At 46.1% G+C, this 16891-nt stretch overlaps 1 protein-coding gene across 1 annotated transcript in view; it reads right to left on the bottom strand.

The window, feature by feature from the left end:
• Positions 1 to 16645, bottom strand: part of RNF213 (ring finger protein 213) — a 52996-nt gene extending 36351 nt beyond the window's left edge. Inside the window, exons 1-20 of the mRNA XM_035568670.2 lie at positions 16498 to 16645; positions 15314 to 15421; positions 13378 to 13709; positions 12192 to 12872; positions 11401 to 11582; positions 10519 to 10677; positions 10054 to 10241; positions 9541 to 9824; positions 8117 to 8385; positions 7088 to 7273; positions 6356 to 6548; positions 5629 to 5684; positions 5205 to 5358; positions 4555 to 4710; positions 3796 to 3894; positions 2857 to 2979; positions 2291 to 2471; positions 1501 to 1674; positions 1077 to 1235; positions 204 to 784 (exon numbers count right to left, since the gene is read on the bottom strand). Coding sequence (XP_035424563.1) covers positions 204 to 784; positions 1077 to 1235; positions 1501 to 1674; positions 2291 to 2471; positions 2857 to 2979; positions 3796 to 3894; positions 4555 to 4710; positions 5205 to 5358; positions 5629 to 5684; positions 6356 to 6548; positions 7088 to 7273; positions 8117 to 8385; positions 9541 to 9824; positions 10054 to 10241; positions 10519 to 10677; positions 11401 to 11582; positions 12192 to 12872; positions 13378 to 13709; positions 15314 to 15407 — 4251 coding nt within the window. The 5' untranslated portion in view covers positions 15408 to 15421; positions 16498 to 16645. The remainder of the gene's footprint in view (positions 1 to 203; positions 785 to 1076; positions 1236 to 1500; positions 1675 to 2290; positions 2472 to 2856; positions 2980 to 3795; positions 3895 to 4554; positions 4711 to 5204; positions 5359 to 5628; positions 5685 to 6355; positions 6549 to 7087; positions 7274 to 8116; positions 8386 to 9540; positions 9825 to 10053; positions 10242 to 10518; positions 10678 to 11400; positions 11583 to 12191; positions 12873 to 13377; positions 13710 to 15313; positions 15422 to 16497) is intronic.
• Between the last annotated feature and the right edge of the window lie 246 nt (positions 16646 to 16891).

Raw genomic sequence — 16891 nt, forward strand, 5'->3', positions numbered from 1 at the left:
CTCAAACGCCAGAGGAATACACCTTCTCTCTTAAGAAAGATTACACACAAACACTTTGTTTGAACGCTTAGTTTTATCTCAAATAAGCATTTTGGGGCAGGGAACGGCTCTTGACAGGCTGGGATAGACTTTAGAAGGGTCGGGTCTACCAAGCTTTCCAGTCAACACCCTAACAGTACAGAACTGAAGAAGTGGATACTTACTATGTACAACAAGTTTTCCAGGATGCTGAAGTCACCAGAGAGGTTTAAATTCTCTTTGACATGGGCAATAATCTTTGCAGCATCTAAAGTTAGATGCATTTCATGGTATTGCTGGATCTGCTGAAATCGCTGATCAACCCAGTCTCTCTCTTCTCCAGGTCTAAGTTTACATATGATCCCTAGCTCAGTTTTGATAATTTCGGAATGATTTCTGAATTCTTGAAAAATTGTATCAACTGCAGACAGAGTAAGACTTCCAGATCTGAGATCTTCATACAACCTTTCGTAACTCATAAAACAAGGGGAGATTAGATGACTGAAAACATTATCAAGGTCCAATACAGGAACCTCCTCCTCCTCCTCCAAAACATTCTCCTCTCTCATGTTCTTGGCAGCTTCCTCCCAAAACTTCTGGAAGATCAGGCTATCTTTAAAAGAGTGCATTTCCTGGGCAAATTGTTTCAGCTCTTGGCTCAGACTGTAGTATGTCTCTATAGGTCTTTTTCCCACATTCACAACTTTATTTAGTTTCTTCAAGTGAAGATCTTCTGAGTGTTGAAGCTCCACCTCACCTACATTCACTTTAAAACAGAGAGACAGGTCACATCAGAGGTCAAATGTCTAGTCTGTGGTCCAATTTACTTCATCTAATCAGCTGTGTTGCAAAATTTGACATGTGTAGGGTCATGTGGATCCCTACAAATACCATTTGATTCATTAGTACTCACTCATTGCCCCCAAACACTCCAGATTTCCCCCCACTCCCATCCTTACTATAGTTTAGAACAAAACCTGTTTATAAAGTCAGTAATTTTCAAAGAAAATTGCATTTTCTGGAGTTTCCAATTTAAAATTGCTCCCCCAAAACACTACCTTTCACAGATGCCTGCACCTTCCTGCACATATTCAGAAAGGTTCCTATTGCTTTTTTCTGTCTTCTGATGAATGTTACTTCTTCTCGACTCCTCTGCAGGACTTCTTTCAGTTCTCTCTGGAGTAGTTCTTTGTCCCCATGTGACAACTGGTTGTGCTCTGAAAGAAAACCCATCTGTAGTCAGTCACAAGGCAGATACTTCCCACCTCCTGCATCCATAACTCAGGTTTAGATTAGCACAGTCACAAACAGCAAAATGCAGACAACGTAACTTCGAGCTGCAAGCTCCACACAAAGGACATTGACAAGGACAGAACTGTTAACTGATGAGGCATCTAATTAGTATTACTAATCAATGAAGTAGATTTAACAGAGTAAGCCATCAATCACTACAATGATGCCATAAGCCAACAAGGCTCTTACTTAGCTCCCAAATACAGATGAACTGTTTCTCATGCTGCAAAATCTCTTCCAGATGTTTCACAAGGATACTCCCTTCCTGGATGCCATCGGTGACACTCATGAACAAAGAATCTGCTGTGGCCATTACGTTTTTTGCTTCATCTGTCAGTTGTCCTAGGAGCTTTGTGTTTCTTCCTGTTCAATAAACAAAGCATGTAGAACCTAGATCAGTCTGGCTTCACAAGAACTAGGCAGAAGCAATAATTATTCAACGTCATAAAACAGAGTCTTTCCATTTCCCACTAGAATCCCTACCCAAAAGGGTCTGAACTTATCACACCATCCTCCAATCCTTCACGTTCTCCTGAACAGAAACCACCAGGATCCTAGGACAGCAGTTCAGACACCTTCCCATGGAGAGGCCATACCCAGAACTCTTGGAGAAAACACAAGCCATTTCAACCCACTCACATGACAAACACTTGCATTTTTATGTAGCAATGACCTGTTAGAACTTTGGAGGGTAAGAAGTTATGTTCTACAAATCCACGATCTACAGGTTCAGTACAAATTCTGAAGAGGCTGCAGTGAATTAGCACAGGAGGAATACTGGCTCCCTCTCCTTAGCCTTTCCCCTCCATCAACAGGCTGAATACTCTGAGTTTTGTTCCATTCCTCACCTCAATAGCAGAAAAATTTTATGTATTCCTTTCCTGCTCAGCAAAGGGATGATTGCAAGTGGCAAGGCAGAGAATTTTTCACAGACTCCTGTACATATTAACAACACACACAGGCATACATACAGACATACCATTAAATCTGAAGATATGCTTGATGCCAGGCCATGTAAGCATGTGGTGCAAAGTCTCATCAGTATAATCCTTGGACTGCTCACTCTTTCTCGGCCATGATTTCACAATAATAGTTGATATAAGCTGGCCAAATTGGTCCATGTTGTAGGCAGGTATCATATCAAGGAGATCGCTCTGAGTCTGCACAATACATACATGACAGAAGGGAAGAATGCATCAGTGTTTTGGATTACACTGGGTCAATCTCAGAAACAGGCACTGATGTCAAGAGTCACAATTCCAGCACTGAGGCATGTTCCAAAGTCACCATACAACATGTGACACAAAAGCCACAATGTGATAAGCATTACAAGTATTTTTCATGGACCCTGTCTAAATGGATCTCGATCTCCTGTCAATACTTTTTTGTTAATTTAACAAACTAAAAAAATTCACAGCAATTCAAGTAGTAATCAGAGGCTGAATGTGCAACTCTTCTTCCATAACAATGTACACCCCTATACAGGATTTCTGTGCAAAATGAGATTAGACTTTTCCTTTCCCACTTTGAGGGAAAATACAATACCTGGCAAGCTGCAGTTACGGCCTCTATGGCACAATTTTCGAAACACCAACCAATGGAACTGTTAAGACCTTGAATTTGGCGATACTGGCAGCAGTAAGCTAAGACTTGGTTAACTGGAGGCTCCTACAGGGTAAAAGAGAAGAGACTTCTTATCAGCCTAAAATTTCCAAAATGTTTTCTGAAAGCATGCAAGAGTGCTATTAAGACAATAAAAGTACTAAGCCAAAAATTTAAGTCCCCTAGTGGAGCCAAGCATTGTCCCTGCACCACTTACCAAGAACTGGAAGAATAATGAAGCACAAATAAGTGCTGGAAAAATTTTGGAGTGTTTCCCTCTAAAATGTAGAATTACTAAATAAGTATCTCTCCTATCCAAGTTGCCTCCAAGAATTACTTTTTTTCTGATTACCCTAGGAAAACCAACAGCTTAAAGAATTTTGCAGCTGATGTAGAAAGTAGATGAGGAGATAAATAGGCTGATGTTGGAAGGGACCTACACAGCTTGTGTGTTGGGGAGCCCAGACAACAATTTCTACACAATGAATGAGAAGAGACATGCACAAACTCTGCTTCTGTAAATCCCTGGGTGCTTACTTTGCACCCACTGTTCCTTAAAACTAAAGAGGTGGTAATTGCTCAAAGTATGCAATTTCCTTTAAAGCACCAGGATGTCAGTCACTGCTAGAAACAGAGAAGCACTGCAGCCAGGCTAACAGGCCACTGGAGTCTGACACCAAGAATACAGCACTGTTACAGTTTCATGTCTAATTTCGAGCCTCCAGAACATGGTTTATAACAGCAGTGGCAATTTTTATGACCACAGTGCTTTCATGTGCCCATTCATGCTCAAGACATTATTCTAGAAGCACAGCAGAAGACTCTCCATTCCCTCTGATCTTGGCCCAAAGGCATGCACTGATTTCCCACAGCTCCCCATACCGCCTGAATTCTTCTTTCCAAATCTGCAAGTAAAGTCCTCTTCCACCTCTCAGTGAACTGTTCATCTGGAAAGCTGATATTCACAAATTCATTCCAGGCCTGCAGGTGAGAAGCAAACAAACCCAAAACACTAAGTGTCAAGATTTAAAACCAAAATAAGGAAGAACACTGCTGTGTTGAGGAGAGACCCCATGCTCCTCAAATAATCTGCAGCCCTTTCAAATGTTTCCATCCAAAAGAGAAAGAGCACTCCCAGAGCTGCAAAATATGTTTTTTAAACAGCTCCAATATGTCCCTGATACTAAAGCAGACGTGCATAAACCACTTCCACCTCGATGCTGGGAACTGCCAAAGGGAGGTCTTGCAGCACCAGACTGAGGCAGGCTGTAAGGAGCTGCTCTGTGCTTGCGTGCTGAAGGCCTGACGGGCAGCCTGTAACACATACAGGGTGAGCACGACAGTATCTCCAGCTAAACACCTAGATCGCAGCTCATCATCCCAGCGCTGCCTTTTAGAGCAGCAAAGAACCAGCGGAAATAAGATGAGATGCAAAGCACCAATTACAGCCTTTTGCTTTTCAGCCCAAGTGTTTAAAACAATGCAGCATCTCAGCTCATGGCCTGCACTGCCTCTCTCCACCTCATTCCTTATCCAGCCACAGCAGCTACGGTCTCCAGCAAAGAACCATTAGACTCAAACTATATACAGTTAAGGTACAGTAAAACACATTTTCATTCTGATTATTAGAAGATGACAAACCTCAGGTTCCTTACAAAAAGAGAATGCCACATGCTCTATGAGTTCTGTCAGTAACTTCCGGCTTAAAGCATTTCTGAACCAGGCTCGAGTATGTCTTAGAGTTTCATTGAATACTTCTACCACTGGAGCTTCCTGTATGGTGTCATCTCTCACAACCTGATGCACACAGGTGGAAAAATAAAGATCAGTTCAAGCAGGACAGCAGCATACAACTGATTTAAAATAAGTATTTCTAAAAGACAAGGCCTAAATGCATCAGACACCCAAATGCGCTGGGCACAAAGCAGCGCAGCAACAGAGCCCTATCAATACCTGAATAAAAGCACAAAGAGGCTGGAAAAATGCAAAGCTTACAAACAGCCTTTGCTTAAGAATTTTCTTTCCAGGAAACAAAGACAAAATATAATGGAAAAAGCAGACAGAACAGAGCCCATGACAGTAAAACTAAGCATTTGACCTTGCTTTCAACAGTAAGATTCAAAATAATTAAGTGATTTCAAAAGTTTTTGGACATACCACGTTTTTAGCTAATTCAGAGTATTAAGCTTCCCAACATGAGAACAATCTAAAAATCAGTCTGTTGTACCATTTTTGTCATATTTCTAGATACCCCACTCATGTCAACCCATGAATAGTTGCTCAGTACTCACTGCTGTGGGCTGAAGTCTGGCAACCTTTGAAATCATCATGGCCGTAGTGGCAGGAATCTTGAACTCCAACACCAGCTTTGTGTGCTTGCAGACACTCTCATGTAGCTTGAGGCAGAGGGTCAAGCAGGACTGCCAAGAGCGAGCTTCCAGAGCTCTGAAGAACAGCAACAGAGAGGGAGAATTTCTTTTTTGTTCAAAGGAAAAAAAAATAGAGCAATTTTAATACAGGGTGGCAACCGACCATTGTTCTCCCAGATGGATTTTTAAAAAATGTTTCTATCTGACAGAGGTACAGAAATATAGGATCCTTTTATTCATACAAATTTCAACACACATTCAAGCTACAAGCATAACCCCACATAACAGGCATGATATAAATAAAAATAAAAAGGAGACAGCTCTCACAACAGTGTACTTCAGTTACCTTGCCTGTTTGTCCTCCAAGGTACACAGCAGTGTCTTAACAAGACTCTCAACTACCTAAGAACGGAAAGTAAAATATTACTGTGGAATGAATTTTGTGTACTGGTTTCTCATTAATTGAAAAAGATACCGTGAAAGAGGGAATTCAATGCTCTTCCATGCCTTCTTCAATGCTTTTATACAAATAAAATTGCAGAAGTGCTTTACTGGATGTTAGAGTCAACATATAGGATGCCATTATTTGTCCAAACAACAGCCACACTTATTACAATTTAGGGTTTTAAAATTATTTCTATTAATTGCAATGAGCAATTCCTACTGTCTTCACACAAATACAAGTGTTTTCACAACAGGCACAAAAATATCTCAAACCAGCAGCACCTTGCCCAAACCCTCAAGAACTGTGCAAAGAAAAAGTTTCAGGCAGCCATCTGAGAATCTGAGGATTAAAATATTTGCTATAAGTGACAAAGAGCAAACCCAGATAAGCAGGCCCTTCTCTCATCTATTCCAATAAAACTTTTTGCTACAGACATACCCTCACATCTCCCCCCTTAGGAGTCTCTTACTTCAGAGCAACTGTTTTTGCTTTTAGCTAAATTAAGCTTTTTGTGCTCTAACTTGTTACCAACCACATTTCCTTCAGTGACAGGCAGTTCTGCTAAAAGACACTACAGCCCTATTTCAGCCTTTATCCCTTAGCTGGGTAAAGCTGCCAGAAGACAAACCTTCCTGTTCGAAGAGCCAGTGTTCTCTAATCTGTAAGAAACACCTTGAAGGGAAACTAAAAAATCACAGGAGAAATCTTCTATGAATTCAGCCAGGCTTTCCATGGGCAGCACACAGATCCAGGACTTGACCAGAGTCCTGTCAAACTCCATCAAGTATTTCTTTTCTTTCATTAGTCGCAGTATGTCCATCCTGAATGGAAGGCAAAACAACATCTTCAAGTTAAAGGTACAAAAGGGCTTACTGAGCCCAGAGAAAGGCTCTTAGTCTGACTTGAGTACTTCTCTCATTTACAGCTGAAGATGGGTAAAAGACTCCGACACCCAGTAATCGCAGAAGCAGTATCAAACTACAAAGCAGAAATGTTCAAGGAAAGTAAATTCCAAGTCCTGCTCATATTCTGTACCATGCATATTATAAACTGCTTTACCTCACAGCAGGCATAACCAATCAGGCGAGCAGTTCCACAGCTTGCAGAATTAAGAATCGTGTCTGAAAAGTAATGCACTGCACAGCTTCACTGTACACCATAATCTGTGAGCAACCAATACAGTCTGTGTTCAAATACCCCAACTACGCACCATCAACACGTTACGTTTGGGTTTTTTTGGTTGGTTGGTTGTTTTTTTGTTTGCTTTTTTGAAAAAGAAAAATAAGAGATGAAGTAAGGCAACCACCACCAGTTACAACGTCAAGGCACTGGACATAACCAGTGATTCTGGAAAACTTACCTATGATGCTTCCTTGTTTCAACAAATGGAATTCCTTCCAGCCCTGCCCAGTTATCTTCTTCTATTGGGAAGTAGTCAAGCTGTGCAGAAGCAGTAAGTAAATGCAGAACAGGAAGAATCCACACCCAGTGGTCTACTTCTTTATCAATGCATCTCTGATACAAGTGTATCAGTTGAGGCTTCAAACTAGAAAAATACCAAAACAAACAAAATAGTAAAAGAATAGCTTCTTACAGGACTGAAGAATGCCCTTGCGTGATGAGAAAAAAAAAAAAAGCTACACCTCCATCTTGCTATGTACCCTCAAGTTACTTCTTGTAATTATTTTAGTTCAATCTTATCTTCCTTGAAAGTATATTCAGTAAAGGTTTAAGACTCAAAGCTGTACTCTTACCTGATTCTCCCTGCTAAAAACCCTACTAATCAAGTGCTAAGAAGTGCCAATAATTTACAGTTTTCACGTGAGCCCCCCCAAGTTGAGTCAGGGAATGTGTGAAGCAAATATACAGAGGTATAAATATATACAGGCATTTTAGAGACAGTTCTCAATCAGTTTGACAGTTCTTGGAGTTTGTAAGGTTGAATAGCAAAGAAGCAGCTAGAAACTACTTGACAGAAAGCAATAAAAAGATTTTATAAATAAAGAAAAACCAATAGCTTGGATTCAACCTACTACTCAAGAGGCAACAGGGAAAAGCTGCAATAAGGGAAATACCATTTGGACAGAAGGAAAACCTTTTTCACATCAAGAAAGGTATGTGACTGTAAGAGGGCCCCTGAGAAGTTGTGCCATCTTCATCCCTGGATTTTTTCAGAACTTGACTGCAACCTTGCCTGGATGCTAGCCCTACTTTGAGCAGGAAGTTGAACAGGCCTCTGTGGAAATCCCTTCAAACCTGATTTTTTCTGTAATTCTCTGAAACTAGAAAGCTGGATCTCTTACTGTTTTTTCATAGCATGTTGTGCTTGCTACCCACCACACTGCAGTAAAAACACCCCAGTTAGTTACTAGACCAGCAGCATACATACCTTCCAAATCTTACAAAAGCCACTTTGATCTGATGAATTTCATCCTGTATGGCTTTTTCTGACTTCTTCTCCAAGCACAAGAGGCTACACAGGGCAGCCAGATCCTCTTTCGTTGTTGGTAGATTGAACAACTCAACTACTTCGAGAAGGATGAGCCCTAGAGCTAGTTTACTTTTTATTGCTATACCCTTCTGCGATGCTTCTGCACCTTCCGGAAAAAGGAAAGGACGAGCTATTTCCTTAATATATCGTAGCAGCAAATCGTTCACCTAAGACACAGAAGGGAAGAAACAAAGCAACCACAGCATTAGTTCCCCAATAAGTCTTTTTCTCTTGAAGCTATCATCTTCTGTCACAGCTAGGCCACTCAATAGCCCCACATATAATACAACACCGTGGTGGCAACAGGATCTAAGCACATACAGCACAAACCACCACTAGAATGTCAGGCGTGGTACCCCAGTTCCTGTGATGTTCCATGCCCATCCCTGTGCTACTGGGTCCCACTGCTCCAGTACTGCCGCACCCAGCACAGCAGAGCTGGGGAGGGTCAAGGGAGCGGGGTAGGTCTCAGAAAGGGGACCGCTGCGCCAGGCAGTCTTACACCCAAGACTGCCCTTACAGCCACCGCATGCCACAGCCTTGATCAGCAAGCAGACCGGTTTCCCAGGGGACTTGGGCTTCGGTTGGGAGTCAGTAAAAGAGAGATTTCACAATACTGTGATGTTTGGTGATACCATACTACTAAAAATCACCCTTCACAGGCAATCACGTGAAATTCATCAGTTCAGCTGAGCTTGAGCAGCCAGGATGTACTGCTAGGACAGTATGCCATCTTGTGGCCTCTCCCGAGTAACCAGAAGGAATCAGGCTCCAGAAAGATAGAAATAAGCAGCCATGACAGTGGTGTGAAGCTCCAAAAGCAAAGATGTGATATTTCTGCCGCATTTCATAACTATGACAGGTAAGAGACTTAGAATTTAGGACTCCGGAGGTCCTGTCTACATCAGTTCTTAGAACTGGACCAGTAGAAGCTTGAAGCTCGTCTCAAAAAAAAAAAAAAGAAAAAAAGGCTGATTTAGAGTTGAAGATGAATGTAGGGAAGTCAGCAGAGTGACTCGTAGCAAAACAAAAGGGCCAGACATAAGAAATTAACATTCATACAAAACCCACTCATTAAGAAGTCACCAGGTCATATTTCTGCTTCTCACCAATCTGAGATATTCAGAACTGCAACTGCAAAAGTTAACAGAAAGCTCCCAAGGTAGATAGTGGCAGACACCATGAAAGGATCCCTGCTGGTTCTGTCACATGAACTTTTTGATTGGAAAAGCAAAAATCAATCCCAACAAGATCAACAGCAAAAATAAAGCTCTGTAACCGACCTTCTCTTTTCTAGCATCTGTTAAAAGTAAACAGATTACCTGCTGTTCTCCAAAGTCTAACTCATCCCATGCCAATTTCTTGCCACTATACACACATGGTTCCTTTGTAACCCAGTGAAATTGTTTCAGCTGAGAGAAGAAGTTCATCAGGTTGACGGGGCTCCAGGTTCCAAGAATGCTGAAGATATTTTCTAACATAATATTTGCAGCTATTATCTTCCCATTCACAATATCTTTTTTTTTATCTTGAAATAGAAGATGATTCTTGATGATTTGAGGAATCGAAGGCTTTGCACAGACAATGTCATCATACTGGTGCCATTCTGGAATAAACAGAGATGAGAACACAAAAAAAACAGTAATTTGAGAAGCAAACACGCATTTGCACATGCCTTTGTTCTTTCAGCTGTACACAGAAATACCCCACTGACACATTAAGTTTCCAACTTGAGACAGTGCTGTCTAATAACATTATTCCATATGAAGTTAGAAATCATACCACTAAAAGACCAGAGAAAATAACAATTTGCAGATCCAGTCAAAAAAGCTCACCTCCATTGCTGATCAACGTGCTGTTTATGCATAAGCAGCGATTCACAAAATTATTTGCTACTGGATCCTTGTAAATAAATTCATATTGTCCACAGGAAACCCAGTATTTGTAAGGAATGCATTTATTCATACTTTCCTTCGCAAGAGCTACACAGCCCTCAATGAGGTATCCATGTTCTCCTAGTTGCCTAAATAACACAAAACACAGCAAAGGAGGCAAAGGACAAGATATCAGCTGGTCAACATACTTCCTCTCCATGCATCACTCAACTTTTAATAGGAATAGTGATTATTCTTTCATAATTGAGAATTTTGGAATACTTATCACCACTATAAAAACACTTGGTATCAATATCCACCCCATGGACGAATAGCTGTAGTCTTAAGTATTAAAGGAAGTACCATGTTGCTTCCTGCTCTCCAAAGCTAAAACACTCCTGTATCTGTGTGACCCAGAGTACTCACTTGGTGCAGTTCAGCTCACAGATGTTGTCCTTCCAGTCTGCATAGTCAGGAATGCCTTGAGCCTTAATGAACACTTTATGGGTCTCAGGGTTTAGCTTGAAGTCTTTAGACAATACTGCATGGAAATACACTGTAATACGCTCACTTTGGTCCACAGAACTACAGAAAATAAATAGAATGTAGAAAGAATTACTCTATTACGTTAATAGCACAAATCATTATAAATGACAAAACATTTCTGAGCTGCTAGCTTACTGGAGGCAAGAGTAACGAGCTCTGTTACCAGGTCACTAAAACTGATGCTACATAGCAGACCTAATGTAAAACCTATTGCCAAAAGAAAAAGGGAGTTCCTAAAGCATGAAATGCTCCAGTCGCATCTGGCTGGGTCACTGCATTAGTAAGCCAACAGAAATACCTCACCCAGCAGATTCACCTGAAATGACAAGGATTTATCCCTCTTCCAGCTCACACCCACCATGCAAAACAAGTTACACTGATCATAACAGCTCTTCCCATCAATAATCCAAAAAACAAATTTAAAACAATGTGTGAAGCACAGTCCTGGTTGCTCATAAAAGAAAAAGATTGCCTTTATTTCTACTTTTTATTTTATTCAGCAGATACCTCAAAAAAAGCTCAAGTGCCAAGTGTTCCACTTTAACCAATGCATGACCTGTGCTGCAACTCCTGATTAAACAGTGACTCCTTTGCATGAGAAGTCGTTTATCTCAGTTGTAAGTCCAATTGTATTTCCACAGACCCATGATACACGCACACCTCAGTACTTCATTCCCCTGCCTCAGTCTGGTGTCCTCTGCCCTACCTCACACCAAATCCTGCAAGTGGAGAACGCTGGGGAGGCAGCAGTGGTATTCTCACCTTTCTTTACTCTTATCCACAGGCTTCTGGTTCCTCTGTTGATTTCCATCCTTGCAACTGTTTGTTACAGCTGAAGCACCATTCTTTCTACCAGTCTCAGGTCCTTTGGTCTGTTTTGTCTTCTCAGTTGCTTCATGAGCTTTCTCATTTTGGGTCTTCTTTTTCTCCTTCATGTCTTCCTTCTGTGTTAGGATGACAAACAATATCAAATGAAACAGAAGACCCTGGAAGTACAACACCTGCAGAAATGCCCAGCACCTCTTCAGACAGCAGGGGATACCCAGAAGTCACAGCCTATCAGCTAGTTTTGTACTTCTGGAAACACTAATCTCTCACTGAGGCAAATACAGTAAGGAGAAGCTACTGGTTATGGGAAATAGTGCATGGACTGCAAAAGGAATTAAATCCACACATACATGCAAAAAGTCAGGCCAGTAAGCCACAGGTCCCCAAAGAATGGAGCAGAAAGAAAATAAAAGATAATCAACAGCAATTTACAGCTTGACAGGTCTGTCCACAACTAGAGCACAGACACCTAAAAAGCATGAAGATGTCCTAGTCAAAGGAGATACGACAGGTATCACCGGAGAACACACCTAGAAGAGCCTTCTGGAGAAGAGATGTGTTCACAGCTCCTAGTGGTAACTGAACAACCAGAGAGCTATGCTAGAACACATTCCCAGTCTCATGGTCTTCAGCTTTATTGACAGCACAAGAGAATCATAGTGAAAAAGGAGAAACTTTTCCCAACACAACCATATACTCACAAGAGTTCTCACTCACACACTTACCTTGGTAGCCGAACAGCTTGCTTCCTGCCTGGTGTCTTTTTTACCTTTACCAGCCTCTAAACTTTTGACCAAGGGAGGAGTCTTTGTGTCTTGACTTTCATGTTCAGCACAAGAAGTTGCGAGCTTACTTTCCGACACCCCTGAACCGGAGGAAAACCCAGAGGAAGTGTTCGTTCTTCCTCCTGTTGAGGTCAGTTTGTTTCTGCTACCCAAAGACTGGGAATCTGGTCCAGATTCCAGAAGCTGGGCAGTGTCAGACACACCACTGCTCTCTTCCATGTTACTCCTGACCACTTCCCCGCTCTGTGTGGTACTTCCACCTCTCACCTCCTTCGGGGCTGTAGAGCCTGGAGATGGGGCAGCCACATTATTAACAGTGCTCTCCTTTGATGGGGTCATCGCAGCTACACTGCTGTGACTGCCTTCTGCAACCATTTCCAGCCTTTGAGCTTCCTTTCCCAACTGGCCCAAGACACCACCATTTTCAAGTGCACCTCTGTTGTCACCAGCAAGTAAGTCAGCACCTGGTTTGGCTACTTCACTGCCCGGTGTTTGGATTTTCTGTGCAACAAGGCAAGCATCAGACAACTCTGCAGTTTGAGCTGGTGCTGTGCTTAGAGAAGGCAGAGACTCCTGCTCCCCAGAGCCAGAAGGAATTCTCTTTGCTTTATTCCTCTTCTTCTGTAATAATAACAATAAAAAGGAATAAGACAATAAAATACCAGTTTCTTCATTACTGAGGAGAAATTGTCACCCCCCTCCACAGCAACTAGTATATGACCATGAAGAGAAAGGACAAAACCAGCTACAATCTTATACATTTGATGAAACAGCTCTTGAGAATTCTGTATTTTTAATATACAAAACTTTTTCAGCAGGAATGCAGAGCAGCTCTGAGCATGATGCTCACTAACAAGATTAGACCAGTTAGTAATGAGAATTTTATATTGTTACCCTCAGTGTAGCAAAGGTACTGTTGGGGAAGCTGTACTGCTCAGCACATCAGCTGCCTGCATATGCAATGCAATGTAAGCAAATACATCTACAGTTTGCCTAGGAACAGACTGCCAGTGGTATTTAGATACAGGCCAACGGGATTAGTGGTGATGCAGGACAATCTCTTACTTCAGGAAAGAGAGCACAACAAGTTTGTTGTGCCAAGGAGGAGGACTGGTAAGAGCCTTACCTTCTTCTGTGATTTTTGGGCAGAAACGCCTGCCGTACCCTGAGGTGAGGTCTTTGAGATATCACTTGGAGCTGCTTCGCCCTCCAGCAGCGATGCTCCCTCTTCCTTCTCCTTCTCATCCTCCCTTGTTTCAGTAGTGGAAGGGCCATCAGCACCACATTCAGGCGAAGTCTCTGAGGTATTGCTCAGAGCTGTTACCCCCTCCAGCAGCAGTCCTCCTTCCTCCTCCTTTGTTTCAGTAGTAGAAGACTCATCAGCACCTTCTCCCTTCACCTCTCCTCTAGGCTCTGCTCCTGTATCAGGGTCTGGAGTGAGCTTCACGTCTCCTCTTTCTGCAGTGGAGGTAAAGTTCATTGTTAAATCAGAGTCAGGAAGGAAAACAATTCTTGGCCACTGGTGAGCGAGCAGGGTCTACCACTGAATAAACGCATCAGTGGAAGACACAAGAGCTGCTTTGTTCCCTGTTTAAGAACTACCACTAGCAATAACACCATCCTCCTTCCATAGCAGGCCTGTCTCCAAAGCCCCTGCAATTGGTAGGAGAAAAAATAAAATAAGAAAACGTTGTGTTAAGCTGGTGATCTATCTCTATCCAGCCTCCAGCTAACACGCTACTGACTGAAGCAGCAGGCACTGTGAACCTCAGCTGCCTGTAAAGATACTTAAGGATCCTTGAGATGCGTGGTGACAGCACACTGGCATTTCTCAGCTTTCTTAACCTTCTCGTGACCGGCTGCGTGACCTCCATCACACAGCTGAGCACAGCATCCAGGAAGGAAGGGGAAACTCACCTTTCATCTTCAAAAGTTTTAATCCAGTCCTTAAAAGCTTCTGTGAAAAGGTAGCTCAGATCTGAATAAGTCATCAGAGTAGATCTCTCCTGTCTACAAAATTGTTTCGCAAGCTCTTCAGCGCTGCTTCCACACTTAGTTTGAGAGGAGATCAGCTAATACCAAAAGACACTGATCTCCTCAGCGTATTTTTGGAAGTATGAGCACAAAAATCAATGTGAAGGTCAGTTCGCTGTCTCTTTGAGTACTACAGACCAAAGGTTGCACCATGTTTAGTGACAGAAGGTCATCTTTTGCCTGAAGCAGGCACCACCTTTGCAATACTGTTTCACATCCAATTTACTGTCACGTCATTATGACTTTAAACTCCTCTCTGAGCTTTTCCTGCTCCTCAGTGACTCCTCTATTGTTTGCAGGTCAAGCTCCATCATTTAGTTTGCTGAACTCTCTGTGATACACTAGAACTCTTTCCACCACCTTCAGTCAGTTACAGAAGCAGGTACAAAGCTTTGGAACGAACAGAACAGGTACTCTGGACATTTTTTCTTACAGCATTTAAGACCTGGAGGTCTGGGGTTTGTTACTTTTGACTTTCTGGATTGCAGAGGGATTGGCAAAGGACTGACCTTGTCAGGACTACAGCAGGCTGATTCTGATTTAGCATCTTCCTTCCTATCCAACCAAAAGCAGTTCTGGTGGCCTGGGTCATTCTCTAGGCAAATAAAGGACTAGGAAGCATTTCCTCTGCATTAACTCTGTGTACTTGGTTCTGGCACTGCATGTAGGGGGCAAAATCCGCATGTTGTCGAACAAAATCTGACACCTAACAACCCCTAACACCTAACAACAAGCTAGAGATAGGAAGTCCTGGTTCAAAAGGGACTAGGTTGCTCGTTGTAGCAGAGCATTGCATAAAAACAGCACCAGTTCGTTGGCGAAACAAGAACCGGAGACGTGAGCGTGGGAGACGTGCAGGGGGGTGCCGGGGGGTGCCCCGCTTCTCCCCACCCCGAGCCACTACGCACCGAGGGTGCTGTGCTCGGCGGCTCCAGGTGGGTGCCGCAAGGAGCCGCACGGACGGCCCCGACAGCCCCACCACGGCCCCGAGCGGCGCCCACAGCTCGCCCCAGCCCGCAGCCCCCTACCTGAGGCCGCAGCCCCCGCGCCCGGCCGGGCCCCGCACCCGCTGCGGGCACCGGATCCGTCCCCAGAGCCTTGTGGGCACGCGTGATGCTCCATGCCGGCGGGAGCTTCTGGGGGGGGGGGCAGAGAAAAGGACGGGGCAAGAGGAGAAACGCGGGCGTTAACGGGCAGTAACGGCCCTAACGGCCCCGTCACCCCCCGCTTCAGGGCCCTGAAGGTGCGAAGGTTTCACAACCCCACCCCCACCCCGCACCCTCCGGGCGGAGGCGAAGCCGGCCTCTGGGCGGGGCTTATATGCAAATGAGGCGCCGCTCGCCCCGCCCCCTGGGTAGGTAGTCCCTCCCCCCCCGTCCCGCCGCGATATGCAAACGAGGCGGGAGGACGGGCCAATGGCGTAGCGAGGGGGCCGGCGGGATGCAAATGAGGCCCGTTAGGTGACGGCCGGCGGGAGGAGGCGGGGCTGCCGCCAGGGGGCGGGGCCGGAGAGGGGCGGGGGGCACCGGGGGGGCATCCGGGGGGGCATCCGGGGGGGCACCGGGGGGGGGCACCGGGGAGGGGGGGCACCGGGGGAGTTGGGTACAGGCCGATCCGGGTGCTCGGGGGGCGGGCATCGGAGCTGAGTGCCGGGACAGACCGGGTGCATCGGGGGGGCACGGGGGGGCACCGGGGGGGGCACCGGGGGGGGGATCCCGAGTGGTGGCACCAGGGGACCTGGGGGAGTTGGGTACAGGCCGATCCGGGTGCTCGGGGGGCGGGCACCGGAGCTGAGTGCCGGGGCAGGCCGGGTGCATCGGGGGGGCACGACGGGGGTACGGGGGGGGGGGCACCGGCGAAGATGGAAGAGCGGGGGTCGGGGGGGACCGCGAGCACCGGGGGAGTTACCGGGGGAACCGGGGGACTTGGGGGCCGGGCACCGCGATGCCGGGGGACTGGGGGACGCTGGGGGTGCCGCCGGGGGGCACCGGGGTGGAGCCGGGACGAGCAAAGGTTGGGGTGCGCCGCGCGTACCGGGAGGAGACGGGCGGGATGCTCGGGGACGAGCGGGGTCGGGGCGCACCGGAGACCCCCCCTCCCGCAGCCTCCCGCCCGCACGGGGTCCGCTGCCCCGGCCCAGCCCGGATCGCCCCCCCCGCCACACACACCCCCCCCCGCCCCGCCAGCAACGCAGCGCCGCGGCAGCGCTCACCGACGGCACCGGGGCCGGGGCCGGGGCCGGGACCCGCTGCGCACCCGCTCCGCCGCCGCCGCCCCGCGAAGTTTCGATTTTCCGCCGAGCCTCCGCGGTTCCCCCGCGGGACGTCACCGCCACCGCCCCCGGCCCGGCGCGGCCAATCCTCGCCGCGGGACACGGCGGGGGCAGGGGGCTCCGGTGGCCGCCTCCCCCCCTCCCGGGGCGGCTCCCGCCGGGCTCCCGCCCCGCCCCCCGCCGCCGCTGCCGGCCGCGCATCTCCCGCGGCACCGGAGCGCCGGGCCCGGGGGTGCCGCGGGGGGCGCCCGGGGCGCGGCTGCAGCCGGGAGCTGTGCGCGCTGCCGGCGGGGGGCTCCGAGGGGGGGGGGGGGCCCGGGCCGTTCCCCGCCGA

This window comes from Cygnus atratus, chromosome 18, assembly GCF_013377495.2.
Source record: "Cygnus atratus isolate AKBS03 ecotype Queensland, Australia chromosome 18, CAtr_DNAZoo_HiC_assembly, whole genome shotgun sequence".
NCBI classification, from domain to species: Eukaryota; Metazoa; Chordata; class Aves; order Anseriformes; family Anatidae; genus Cygnus; species Cygnus atratus.